The sequence below is a fragment of the Leishmania donovani genome, chromosome 36 (assembly GCF_000227135.1).
Source record: "Leishmania donovani BPK282A1 complete genome, chromosome 36".
NCBI lineage: Eukaryota > Euglenozoa > Kinetoplastea > Trypanosomatida > Trypanosomatidae > Leishmania > Leishmania donovani.
Window position 1 is genome coordinate 1,120,035 of NC_018263.1, and position 12,079 is coordinate 1,132,113.

The 12,079-nt window shown below is 55.9% G+C and overlaps 3 protein-coding genes across 3 annotated transcripts in view; all 3 read right to left on the reverse strand.

The window, feature by feature from the left end:
• The window catches only part of LDBPK_362850 (mitochondrial ATP-dependent zinc metallopeptidase, putative), a gene marked incomplete at both ends in the record, with an annotated part of 1,716 nt that extends 716 nt beyond the window's left edge, over positions 1–1,000 (reverse strand). The window contains one exon of the mRNA XM_003865352.1: positions 1–1,000. This exon is cut by the window's left edge and continues 716 nt beyond it. Within this exon, the coding sequence (XP_003865400.1) occupies positions 1–1,000 (1,000 nt within the window).
• A 633-nt stretch (positions 1,001–1,633) lies between these two features.
• Positions 1,634–4,450, reverse strand: LDBPK_362860 (hypothetical protein, conserved; the record flags this gene model as incomplete). Its single annotated transcript, XM_003865353.1, has 1 exon — positions 1,634–4,450. One exon carries the CDS (start codon positions 4,448–4,450, stop codon positions 1,634–1,636), a length of 2,817 nt encoding a protein of 938 aa, XP_003865401.1.
• A 6,662-nt stretch (positions 4,451–11,112) lies between these two features.
• On the reverse strand, positions 11,113–11,571 carry LDBPK_362870 (D-tyrosyl-tRNA deacylase, putative; the record flags this gene model as incomplete). Its single annotated transcript, XM_003865354.1, has 1 exon — positions 11,113–11,571. One exon carries the CDS (start codon positions 11,569–11,571, stop codon positions 11,113–11,115), a length of 459 nt encoding a protein of 152 aa, XP_003865402.1.
• Positions 11,572–12,079: the final 508 nt, after the last annotated feature.

Sequence of the window (12,079 nt, forward strand, 5' to 3'; positions counted from 1 at the left end):
CCTTAGCGTACTCTATCTCTTCGCTGGTCACCTTCGCCTTGTTCAGCACCGCGGCCCTGATGGCTGCCAGATTCACCAAGTTGCTAAGCTCGGCACCTGTGAAGCCAGTTGTTCCGCGTGCAATATCCATTGCATTGACCGTGCTGTCTGTCTTGATTTTGTCAAGGTACACCTGAACCACCTCCGCGCGCCCTTTCATATCCGGTGGATCAACGGTGATGGTGGTGTCCAGACGACCGGGGCGCGTGAGTGCCTTGTCCAGCGTTTCAGGGGTGTTCGTGGCGGCGAGGACAATAACGGCCTCGTCGGAGTCGAAGCCGTCCATCTCTGCCAGGAGCTGGTTTAACGTCATGCGAGAGGTGCTGTGGTCAGAACGAGAGCGGCGACCGCCTAATGCGTCTACCTCGTCGATGAAAATCAAAGCTGGTGAGTTGGCCTTTGCGGCCGCGAAAAGTTCGCGAACGCGGCGGGCGCCGACGCCAACAAACATCTCATCGAACTCGCTTCCGGTGGCGTAGAAAAAGCTCACGCCAGCCTCTTTGGCAATCGCCTTTGCTAGCATGGTTTTCCCGCACCCTGGCGGACCGGTGAGCAGCGCTCCTTTTGGCAGCCGCCCACCCAAATTGTAGAACTTCTCGGGGTCCTTTAGAAACTCAACAATCTCCTCCAGCTCTTTTTTCGCCTCATCGCATCCGCGGATGCTGTCAAATGTGACCTCCAGGTTGTCCAGATTCACCGGCTTCACGTCGACAGAGCCGAACAGGCCAGATATGCCAGAGCGCGCAAATCCTGACTTGTTTGCAGGCTGGCCCTCCTGAAAGCGATCGTTGAACTCCTCGACCAGGCTGATGAAGCAGCTAAGAGCAATCCCGAAGAGCAAGAACATCCAGAAGCGGGTGGCCCAGGAAGCCTTCTGCGGGGCTGACACAACCACAATCGGTCTTTCCTTCGTGCCCAGATCGCTTGGGAGCGGCTGCTGTTGTGGCTGCCCATACGACATACCCCCTTGTGGCAGGGGTGGTGGAGGAGCCATATACGTGGCATTATACGGGGTCCACAGAGGTTGCGCGTAGTGTGATTGCGGCGGCGGTGGCGGCGGCGGAGGATAGGTCCCGGGGGCGGGGTAGTACGTGCGCCTTTGCAGAAACTCCGGGGCGACAATCAGCGTCGTTCGACACTGAGATAGAACTCCGGCATGCACGCGAAGCACTGCTGTTCGTCGGTTGACGACCAAAGTCGCGTCCCTGAAATACCTTCGCATTTCGAACGCCGGCACGTCGTCGTTGTTTGCGTGACTTTTCGAGAGAGAACAATAAGACTGTAGTTGAATGCAGAGTTCAGGAAAAGGAGTAAGAAAGGGAATGAGAAGCAAGTAGATGCGAACGCATGAGTGCACCAAAACATGGTGACATGTCATCTTCTATTCCAAAAGAGACGGGGTATGAACACGGTTGTGGCGTAAGAAGCACCACATCTTTTTTTCGTGGAGAAGGTTAGACCGACGATAGAATCGCTTCAAACAAAAAAACATGTGAGCCATTTTGATAACACTGATGCGGTAGCTTCTGAGCGGCATAAGAGAAAAATGTTTTATTTACACAAACAAGAAGCCCAGCCTGCTTTCTTTTTGTGTTTACTGCAGCTGATAAAAGGATACGAGCATGTTTCGGAAAGCCGCAGGAAGACCCTCGAGAATCGACTGAAAAATTCCAGGGCACGTCTTGCCGGCATGAAAGAGAAAAGACTGAATGGCCTCCTTCGTTCCAGGGTAGTTTACTGCAGCCTGCTGCCAGCTGTACACGATCTTGATGGCAGAAGAAAAGACACCTGAAAAAACGTCTGCCGGCAGTTGGACCAGTGCTTGGAAGAGATGAATGGTAGCCTCCGATTTGTCAACTGTGTTCTCCGCCTGCGCCATGAGCTGTGACATTGTATCGATGCGAAACAAGGCCGCGTAGCTTGGAACCGCGCCCAGTGCGCCACAGAGATCAAAAGCCATAGCCGAAAAGTAGTAAGAGGAGTCCCCAAAGACGTCACTTCGCAGCGCAGCGTTTGCAGACTTCAAAGCCTCCGTCGCAACCGTAGACAGCTGGCCGGGGTAGCACGCTGTGGCCTGCCCAATGAGCCGCACAAGATGCTCCTTGAATTGCGGATCCTCGGCCTCAGATACTTCGCTGGTGGCCCACCTCATGAGAGTGTCATGGAGGCCGGCAGGCAGTGCACCCGACCCAACAGCGTGAAGGAGCCCACATAGAATTGTGATCCCAGCTACCTTCACTTCGTGTATTCGCGAGGTCGTCAGGAAATGAGCAGCAGAAACCGGCAAAGCCCACGATGTTGACCTCAGCCACTCCTCAAGAATCGTCGTAGAGACTGAATTGGTGTATGCGCTGCAGATGAGCAGTGTATTGAAAACAAGGTCCGCGTCATCCGTGACGTTCCGGTTTTTGATGTCTGCAAGCACGCCGTTCCACGTGCTCAAATTCGCAACCGCCACCTCGCTACTAGGATAGACAGAGATGAAAGCAATCATTGCACGGTCCAGCGAGAAAATGTCCTTGTCTAGCAGAACATTCGGTTCCTCTCGAATGTACATTGCCGTGTAAGACTGCTCGAACAATGATGCGCGGTTCGCCCTCTCAACCTGAAGTACAGAAGAGAGCCTCTCAGCTGTTGTCTGGTCATTGAGAAGGCTAATGAGCTTGTTCAGAAAATCGACCAAAAGGGAGAGATTAGTGGTCGAATACACCGGCAGGCACGCGCAGGCCGACTCTAGCAACAATGGCAAGTGAGGCATGACCACAGCTGTGCTTCCATAGTTCTCCAACACCCCGTAAATCACATTTAATGCACTGACGCTCGTTATCTGAATCCGCTTGCTTGTGCTCTGCAATCTCGAGGCAAGGAGTGGAATAATCGTATCCATCGTGCGAGGGGACGAATTCAGGACAGTCTCACTTATCCGCGACAGAGACCACATAGCAATGCTCACAACACAGACATGCTCAGACTGATTGCTGATAAACTGAAGAAATTGATCCACTAAAGAGTCGAGCACTGCGCGCAGCTCATGAGCGCATCCGTTGGCGATCGTGCCAACAAGGACAATACCGGCCTCCCTCTCGCGCCATTCACTGCTGCTCCACAACTGCTGAATGGGACCGATAAAAGCCTGATATGTTGCATCACTTGAGAACGTGCTGAGCACATCTACTAATTTCAAAGCAGAGCTTCGTAGCGTCATAGCCGCTGCATCATCGTCCAGCATGTCGTCCTCCGAAATATCCTTTGTTCCCCCCTTCACTTCAAAACTGACAGCTGTGCTATCTCGAACACGGTAGTCGTCTGTGTCCATGATGTTTGCCACCTCCTCTGACGACAGTAACGCGTATCGCACAAGGGCTGGAGCTAAGGAGAAAATTAGCTGTGGCACACCAGAAACGAGGAAAGCAACAGCCGTTTCCCCACCGTTGCGATCATACAAATCCACGGTGGTGGATATCAAATCGATCGCTGCGGCGACCAGTTCTTGATTTCCACTGATGCTATTCTGTCTACTGCAAATAATTTGAGCAGAATTAGTGATCCACCAGTTTGTATACCTCTGCATTTCGTTCGGACTCATCTGACCGAAAAAGTCAAAGTAGTCCAGCAGAAATGAGCAGGTACGCAAAACGAGAATCACAAACGCCGAATCCTCACCACACGAACACTCCAGCAGGGATGTGCAAACGCTTGACAAGCTGTGGCTGGCTTTTGACAGGCCCATCTGTAGCGGCGAAAGTGTGTCGACATTCCAGTCAAGGAGTGACGCTTGCTCGTAAATGTTGAAACACATTCGAAAGGCAGCTTTTCTTATCGTCATCGGGTCATTCTGGGAAGCGGCAAGCTGTGAAACTCGCAGAATAACGTGCTCGCTAGATTCGCCGATTTGCTTGGGCACATCCTCCACCAGGTACTGAAGGCAGTACAGTGCGGCGAGAGTCTTCAATTCCCCGCCTGGAAGCAGATCGTTAAGCAAAATGCTTGGAAGATCACCGACCCCCGAGCCTACCCACCATTCAAGCGATGTCAACGCCGTTACCTTTACAACCACTTGCGCCGAAGTGCGGGCTATTCGAGTGTCTGGCGGATTAGTAAGCGACTTCAGTGCAAAACGCGCAGCTTCCTTCACCGCGCCTTCGCCAAGGGCATGACGGGCAGATGCCAAATTGTTTTTTAGCGTGATTCCAGCGAGTTGTCGATACTGAGCCCACGAAACCGGGAGCACCATATCCGCCACAGGATTTGTATCTGCTCCGAAAACAGTGGAAAGCAGAATACAAAAGGCAGGGTTTGACTCGTACTGCTTGAGCTGAGCGTATGCCGCCTTTGAATTCGACACCTCCACGCCATTATTGTGAAGCAGCTGAATCACACTCACCAAATCGCCTTCAGTTGGTGTGTACATGATGGTCAGCTATTCTATGGAAAATAGTGTTGATTAAGTATGAGGAGCCTTCGAGGGAAAAAAGACTGAGGAGGCAGAGGTGGTCAGGAGAGCGTGGTTAAGAAGCGCTGGCAACATCGAATCGACAAATAGCAGCAATCTGAGCAGTCGTGCAAGGAGATAATACATGAGTAGTTTTGGGTCATCAATACAAAACAGCCTCTCTGTAAACTGAGAACGGCACTCATCTACAAACAGAAAGTGGCGTTTCACTACTTATTCGCTGATTGAAGAGCTCAGCGCAAACTGAGCAAATTCGTTTCCACTGGGTTTCGATCCCTCTCTACAACTTTTTGCAGCGTGTCCACTCTCTGCCAATACAACATGAGTCGGGCTCCACTCTATCCCCTGTCTGTCACAGGCCCCATCGCCTGGCGCACTGCAGCGGGAGACACACACTCGCTAGTGCAATGCCGGCCCAGTCATCGGAGCACGGCCTCTGCCTCAGACTCTACCCACCCACCCCCGCCTCGCGGGCCGCCACCTGGCGCACCACACGGAGTGGCTCAGGCTCCCCACCACCAGTAGGCAGTGCGAGGGCCAGGTGGGGTACGTTAGAGTCACGCCGACACCTTGCTTAACATATGGATGACACAAATGTGTGCACTGTCGCCGCGCGCACCGACGCGGCGCCATCCAGGGCCTGGCCGCGGACATCCGCAGCGATAATTCGCTCGGACTTCCCTGCGCCGGTATGCACGTGACCCGGCCACCACGCTGAGGTGTCCCCCGTCATCAGAGTCTCACACCTGCTAGCATCTGAAGCCTTTCAGTTGAAAGAAGCGGCGATGAGCTCTACATTTAGCGACCTATGTTCTGAATAAAAGAAAACCAAATGGAAACTAAAATACTATCATCTGTATGTGCTCGAAGCTTCGCAGCAGGTATTTTGCTCATTGCGCATTGCGCGCAAGTGTCCAGATGAGAAATGCAGACGGATAGTATTCGAAAAGCCTGTACCACGGAAAAGAAAATTATGCTCGGATACCTGGCGGTCATGGGAGACGCTCCCCGATGCGTGTTACGTATTTTCAGTTGCTCTGCGCACACATTATGCTGGACACCTTATAGAAGGAGCAAAGGTGGCCTCGCCTTCTCTCAGCTGTGGCTGTCGATGTTCACGTAAACTCGCCTGTGGAGAAGGGTCGAGCTTAGGTCATGTCTTAATAGGTTTCGCTTCAAAGGGGACTCTCTATGCGCGTGTCTTGTCGAGACTCCCTTGCCCACCCTCCGCCGTTTCCTCGTTGACTCAGGGCCGCATTTCCCATTCACAGCTTCACTTTGATTCATGAAATCCGTGTGCCCCTCATTTCTCAACGTCGTGGACAGACCGCAGAGCGCGGATACGCAGATACCTACATTTTCAAAAACTGGTGGCCGTTGGCCCAGCCCTCCACCGCGAAGAGCGCCGAGGTGCAGCCCACCCCAGTCTCTTGCATTAGAAAGAGAAGCTGCCACTATCAGGTTTTATTCCGAGCCTCAGGCCACCCTTCCACGACCGCAATCTTTTGCCCCGCAACTCCAAGCGGCAGGGGGTAGAGTTTTTCCTTTTCACCGCTTTCGGGTTCTGCACAAAGTTCGCGCTCTTGAAAGGCAAATGACCTTCGGCGTCCTTTGCCCCATTCGAAGTCTATGCGGAGACCCTGAAGTTAGCTGGGATGAGCTTCGCCCGAAGCGGACAAGAAACCAAGTAATCTGGCGGCGGCACGGCATAGTGGCCACAGTCTCAGCTTTTTTTATGTGGTGGACACTCCTGCCCTCAAGATCACGCACAGCTTCGCCAAAAACGAAAGGCGTCAGTAGATCATCGCGCACACTCAAGCAAGCGCCTGCATCTTGCTCTAATAAGGCCTTTCGCGGATACAAAGCAGAACCTGTCACACAGAAAGCCGGAAACCACTAGGTGTACAGCGCGGAAAAAACACTTTAGAGCATCAAGCTTTACACTGATTTCGTCGCTTGCACAAAGAGATATGAATGAGTGATCAAGGACACACACGCCGTCTGGTAAACCAAGCTGCTACACGACACCTCGCCTTGAATGCGAACACGAAACAAAACATCGAGATAGGCCCACCGCTTCCCCTCACACAGCTCTCGCCCACAGATGACGATCGCAACCTACCCTACCTGAAAGCAGCGGCAGCGCGCTAACAGCACATAGCACACCATAGCTTCCCTTTGCGATCGGGTGCGGGCATCCTCTCGTCCGCACGCCGCGAACATCTCGCTGGATTACTGTAAAACAAAAACATCCGGAGTTCATGTAACAGCAATTGGGAGGGAATAAGGGGGCTCAGCTGATCTGTGCAGCGCGCCGGCTGGCCTGGCCCCGCCCCCCCCCCCGACACAACCGCACGTTGGAGGAGAGCCCGCGAAAGCGGTGACAAGGCAAAATAGGGGCGCTGCCAGGCCTGGGCGGCGCCACCTCGTCTGGCGCTCCACATGGGATTCCAGAGGCCCTGAGCCACTCGTTGAGACGGCCCGCCAAAAGTGACAGCATCCGGGGTTGGGGAACCAGGCCCCCGCTTCTCTTCTTTTTCCACGCGGTATTTCATCACGAACAAGCCAACACACACAAACTTATTTTCCTGTAGAATAAACAAATGACCAAACAATAAAAAGAGCACCCTCAGATCGCTTTGGCTAGCCCAGTTTCATTTTTAAGCGCTTAGATTCGTATATCTTTTGGCGGAATTACCTCTTAAGCGCCCCACCCCAAATCTGAACTGCGAAAGGCGCTGCGGTGACGAGGCCCGTGTTTAGACTCGCTTTTAGAAAAAAGCGCCCCGGCACCAATCAGAAGTTTGCTTTTGGGGCATTACATTTCCTAACCGGCTAAAAGCATCACGCGCCAAAACCACAGAGCCCTGAAGAAAAACCGCCGCAGACCGCCATGGCTTTTTTACGCCCCTCGCGGGGACAGCAGCCGCCCTTGGTTTTCTGTGAACCGTAACCTGTTCGACCGCAGAGAAAAGCATCGTTTTCGAGACCTTTCGCGCACCTGAATCCTGATATGTCGGCATCTTTTTCCACCGCCCTTTCCCATATCAAATGAGGCGCACGCCCATTTTGATTCCCTTCCCCGCCCCAGATGTAGGGATAAAATGTCATTCGGGTGTGCCGCTGCAGTTGGGGGGGTTGGGTGGCCTTGTCGGGTTGCAAAAGGCGCGGCTGAGTGACCCAGGGACCGCGCCCAGCTTTTCGAAAAGAAAAGGGCTTCTTTCCCCTCAGCGGGAAAACTTTGGGGCGCGGGATCTGGCGCGTGTGGCGGGCCCCTTCCCCAGCAGCCGCCACCGCGCCCGCGCCAAGAGCGGCCCCCTTTACCCCCCATGGGCGTTTAGGCCCGCCGGGTTGCGGCCGCTGGCATGCTTTCCGCGGGCCGTGCCTGGGCCTTTCCTCTTGGAGACGTTTCCTTTTTTCCAAGAAAAACAACGCGCCGGCGGCAGAGGCGGGGCGCGCGGAGGAGAACGCGAACCCGGGGCACCGTTGGCAGAAGAGGCCCGCGCGCGCCTCGTAGCGTTTTCGGCGGGCATCGCGTCCGGGAAAAGCGCGCAGTTTGGCGATCAAGAAGAGCCTTTAGCGCCACCAAATGCCAAGGTAAAAGAAAGGCGGCCCACAGGGCCGCGCCAGAACAGCAAACCGCCAGCCGGTGATCTCGGAATGGGGCCGGCTTTGTGCTTCTGGCGTTGTAAAGTCCGGACGTTTCCACAGCTGCAAAAGCTAACCCCGAAAAAGAGAGTTTGGTGGCTTTGAAGCTTTTTTTAACGCGAACGGGGAGGGCAGGCCCACCGAGCAGACAAGGGCGCGCTGAATATTAAAGCGCGAAGATACCAGCGCCATCAAAAAAGCACAAACGCAGCGACTTAAATAAAGGCGCCGGCGGGGGCGCGGTGCAGCCGCCATGAAAAATTGCTTTGCATAGAGCCCCAAACCGGGACAGTGAAAAGGGGGCCTGGCGGGGGATTCTTTTTCGGGCGCGTTGCGCCCCCGGGTTGTTGTTGGGCCTCCGTTTGGGCTGCCGAGCGGTGCCCTTTTGAAAAACCGCAGCCTTCAGAAACCCCGCGCCACCGCGCTCCACACCATGGGCGCCACAGCCAGTAGGACGTTATTGAACGCTTTCAAGCAAAAGTTTGAAAAGACAGAGCACCGCGAGGCAGGTGTAATGATTCCAGATGCCGCTTTTGCGTTGGCGCCCCTGGTTTTCTTGCGTTCCGCATTTTCATTCCTATGGGCCCGGAAAAAGGCCCAGGCGCCAGCACACGCACTGGCACGAACGAGCCTGTCATCATAACTGGGCAAAAGGCTTTGGGGTCTTTCCGGGCTCGGGCGCACTTCCCCGCTCCCGCGTGATACCCCTTCCGCAAAGCCGCCGCAGCGCACGCTACGCAGACGGCCAGCGCCGCGAAACCGGCTGGTTTAAAATGTTGGCGTTCGCGTCCGAAAAATACCCCGCTGGCGCCGCGAAAAGAATCTAGCAAGCTCTAAAGGACACAGAAAATCAACAGACGTTTGGTGAAAGTTTTGCGGTGCGCTTCTTCGCGCCTTTGTGGGTCGGGGCGGTTTTGGTTTTTTTTGGGATCTCTGGGGGGGGGCGTGTCCGTTTGGCGGCCCGTTTCCCGGGAGGGGCCGGGGCCAAAGGGGCGCGGAACCTCGCCCCAGGGCCCCGCAACCCCTTCGTCCCATTTTTAGCGGCCCCAGCAGGCGCAGCGGCCCGAAGAAGCCCGGGGGAGGCATTCCGCCGCGGCCGCGCCCGCCCGCGTACGGGTTGCCCCCCTCCACAAAGCAGCGGGGGGCCGCTGTTGGGTCCCAAATGCCGGGGGCGGGTTGCCCTGTGGGCCCCGAAACCACGCGGTTGTGGGCCCCCTTGGTTTTGGGAACGGCGGCTGCCGCCGCCGCCCTTTTGGGACGCGCTTAAAGTTTGTTGGGGCTTTTGCGAAGCAGCCCACGCTTGGGAGCGTCACGGCGGGCATGGTTCCCTCGTGTTTGGGGCCTTTTGCGGGAAAACTGTTTTTATAATTTCGGCATTGGGTTACAGCTTCGTGGACCGACAAGTACGTCACACTCCGAAAAGGTGCCGCCGCGACATCCTCCGGTATACGGGGTCAAAAGACTTTTTTTTTACAGCGTTTTGGCCGGGGTTGTGTGCGGCGTGTGTTGGGGAACGGCCTTGTGACCTCGCCGCTGGCGGGGGCTTATGGGCGGGGCGGTGGTTTGTTTTCACCCATTGGGCGCGTTTCAAGGGTGGTGATATGTTGGCCGGGAAACTTTTTCATGACAGAAGCGGGGCGTGCTCCTTTTCGAATGTCCGGTGCGTGTTTGCGGCGCGTTTCGCCAGGGTTGGGGCTGTTAGGGTTGGGGGCGGCTGTTTTGGCCGAAGCCCCAAAGCGCAGTGCCTGGCCTGGGTTTTTGAAGGGGTCTCGCTTGCCGGCGGTGCTTTTTTGCGTGGCCTTGGCGCCCTTTTACCCCAGAGTAAGGACGGTGGTGAAAAGAGCTGGTGGGCGCTGGGCTTCGTGGGGTGCTGTTGGTGCGCGCCGGCGTGGGTTGGGTTGGGGGGGGGGGAGGCAGGCCCCCAACCCACTTACGGGTAAGCCCCCTTTCGGAAGCGTGTAATACAACGCCTATGGTCCGGGAAAGCTTTTTGGATACCTGAAGGGGGGGGGCTCTCCAGGCTGGTGCGGTTGGTTCCCGCGTTGTTTCAGGGAAAGCTTCTCCCTTTCACTAAATGCTAATTCGCTTTTCTTGCGGTCCTTTTTTCCACTGGGTGATCGCTGGCTATAATCCTGCTCTTTTTTCAGTTACTAAGATTACTTTTGGGCTATCCTTGGGAGGGGCTCTGCGCAAAAGGCGGGCAAAGGTGACGCTGCTTACCTTTTTCTTTCCGTTGTTGCTGGTGGTTTGTTTTGCGCCGGTGTCCGGCCGCTTCCGTTACGGTGGCGCTTTTTGGGGGGCTCGGCGTGGCGTGCTGTGTTGGGCCTGCTGTGCGTTTCTTTGCCCGGGGTGTCCTGTGCGCCGCTTTTTGCGCAGGCTTCTTGGCGTGGGGCGGCTTCTTTCTTCGGGCTTTTGCCGTTTGCTCTGCCGGTTCTGTTTCGTTGGCGGGTGGCCCCGCGGTGCTTTCTGGCCCTTTCCCTTTGCTGCGGAAGTGCGTGCTCTGTTTTGGTGCCGCGGGGACGTTCTTTTGGCCCGCTGCGCGCCGGCGCCTTTCGGGTCGCCCGCCGCCGTAAGCCCCCTCGTGGCCGCCGGGTAAAAGGGGCTCGTGGGGTGGGGGCCTTGGCGTGGCGGGGAGGTGGGGGGCGCGGCAGATGGTGGCGGTGTTGGTCGTTGGGGCCGGGTGCCCGGGCCTTTGGGGCGCCAGGGGGCCCCGCCGAACAGCCTTTGCGATGACAAGGGCAAGCGCCAAGGGAAAATGGGGGTGGGGGCGGTTTTGGGGGGACACGCCGGAAAAGGAATGGGCCCCGCTGGTAGAATAAAGGGGGTTGGGGGTGAGGCCTGGCGGGGTCGAAAGGACACGGCTTCAAAGACGGTAAAATAATAAAAAAAACAGAGCGACTCTGCGTCGCTGCCTTGCTGTTAAAGAGTGGGGCGGCCCGTGGGAATCATCGCAATCCCTGGCGCACTCGTATTCAACTCCTTTTCTTGCTATCCAGGATGAGCGTTACGGGGCCGTCGTTCGACAGGTGGATGTTCATGTAGTGCTGAAAGTTGCCGGTCGCAATCTTTTGTGGGGCATACTCGCACCGCAGTTTATCGCGAAGCGTGTTGAACACCTTGAGGGCGTCTTCAGGTGGCATGGCGTTATGGAAGTCCGGCTTGTTACCCTTCATGACGTGCATGAGCGTAAACTGTGAAATGAGCAGCACCTCTCCATCGATTTCCTTCACGTTGCGGCACCACATCTTGGACCCATCCTCGTTGCTCCACACCCGAACACCAAGAATCTTGCGGAGGATGTATTCGATGTCATCAGCCGTGTCGTCACGCGCGATCCCCACAAGGACGGCCAGCCCTTTCTGGATGGAACCTACCACCTCACCCTCTGAGGTGACAGAGCCGCTCAGAACGCGCTGGATGACAGCCTTCATGGTGTGCAGAGCACTCGCAGTTGCATGCACACGGATAGCTAGACGGGAGTGAGTGAAGGTACGTAGCGGGTGTACGGATGTGTCACGCAGCGCCCTGTTCGGCGGCGGCGGTGAGCATCGTACGCAGTTTTGAAAGAGGGGCAATGATGGACGGAGAGGCGAGGAAAAAGAGGACCATAACAGGAAGGAGGCGCAGCTACGGACGTTTTTGTTTCCATGGCGGCTGCAGAACTCGGAACGGATGCGCGCCGATGAGCACAACACGCCCACCACGCACAGCCGCCGTCGAGAAAAAAGCGAATTCCATGTCGGACTGTCTCGTGACGAGCATTGGGGAGCAGGCGCCGCGGGCGGCGGCGCAGTTCATCAAGTTTAACACTTGCCAAAGGGAAAGTCGCAGAGGGCTCTCCAGATTCACTTCGCGGAGGAGAACCAAAGGCAGCTACAACAGTAACAGCGAACAACAAAAAAGAGGACGGCGGGGACTGATAGGTGCCAGCATAGCGGG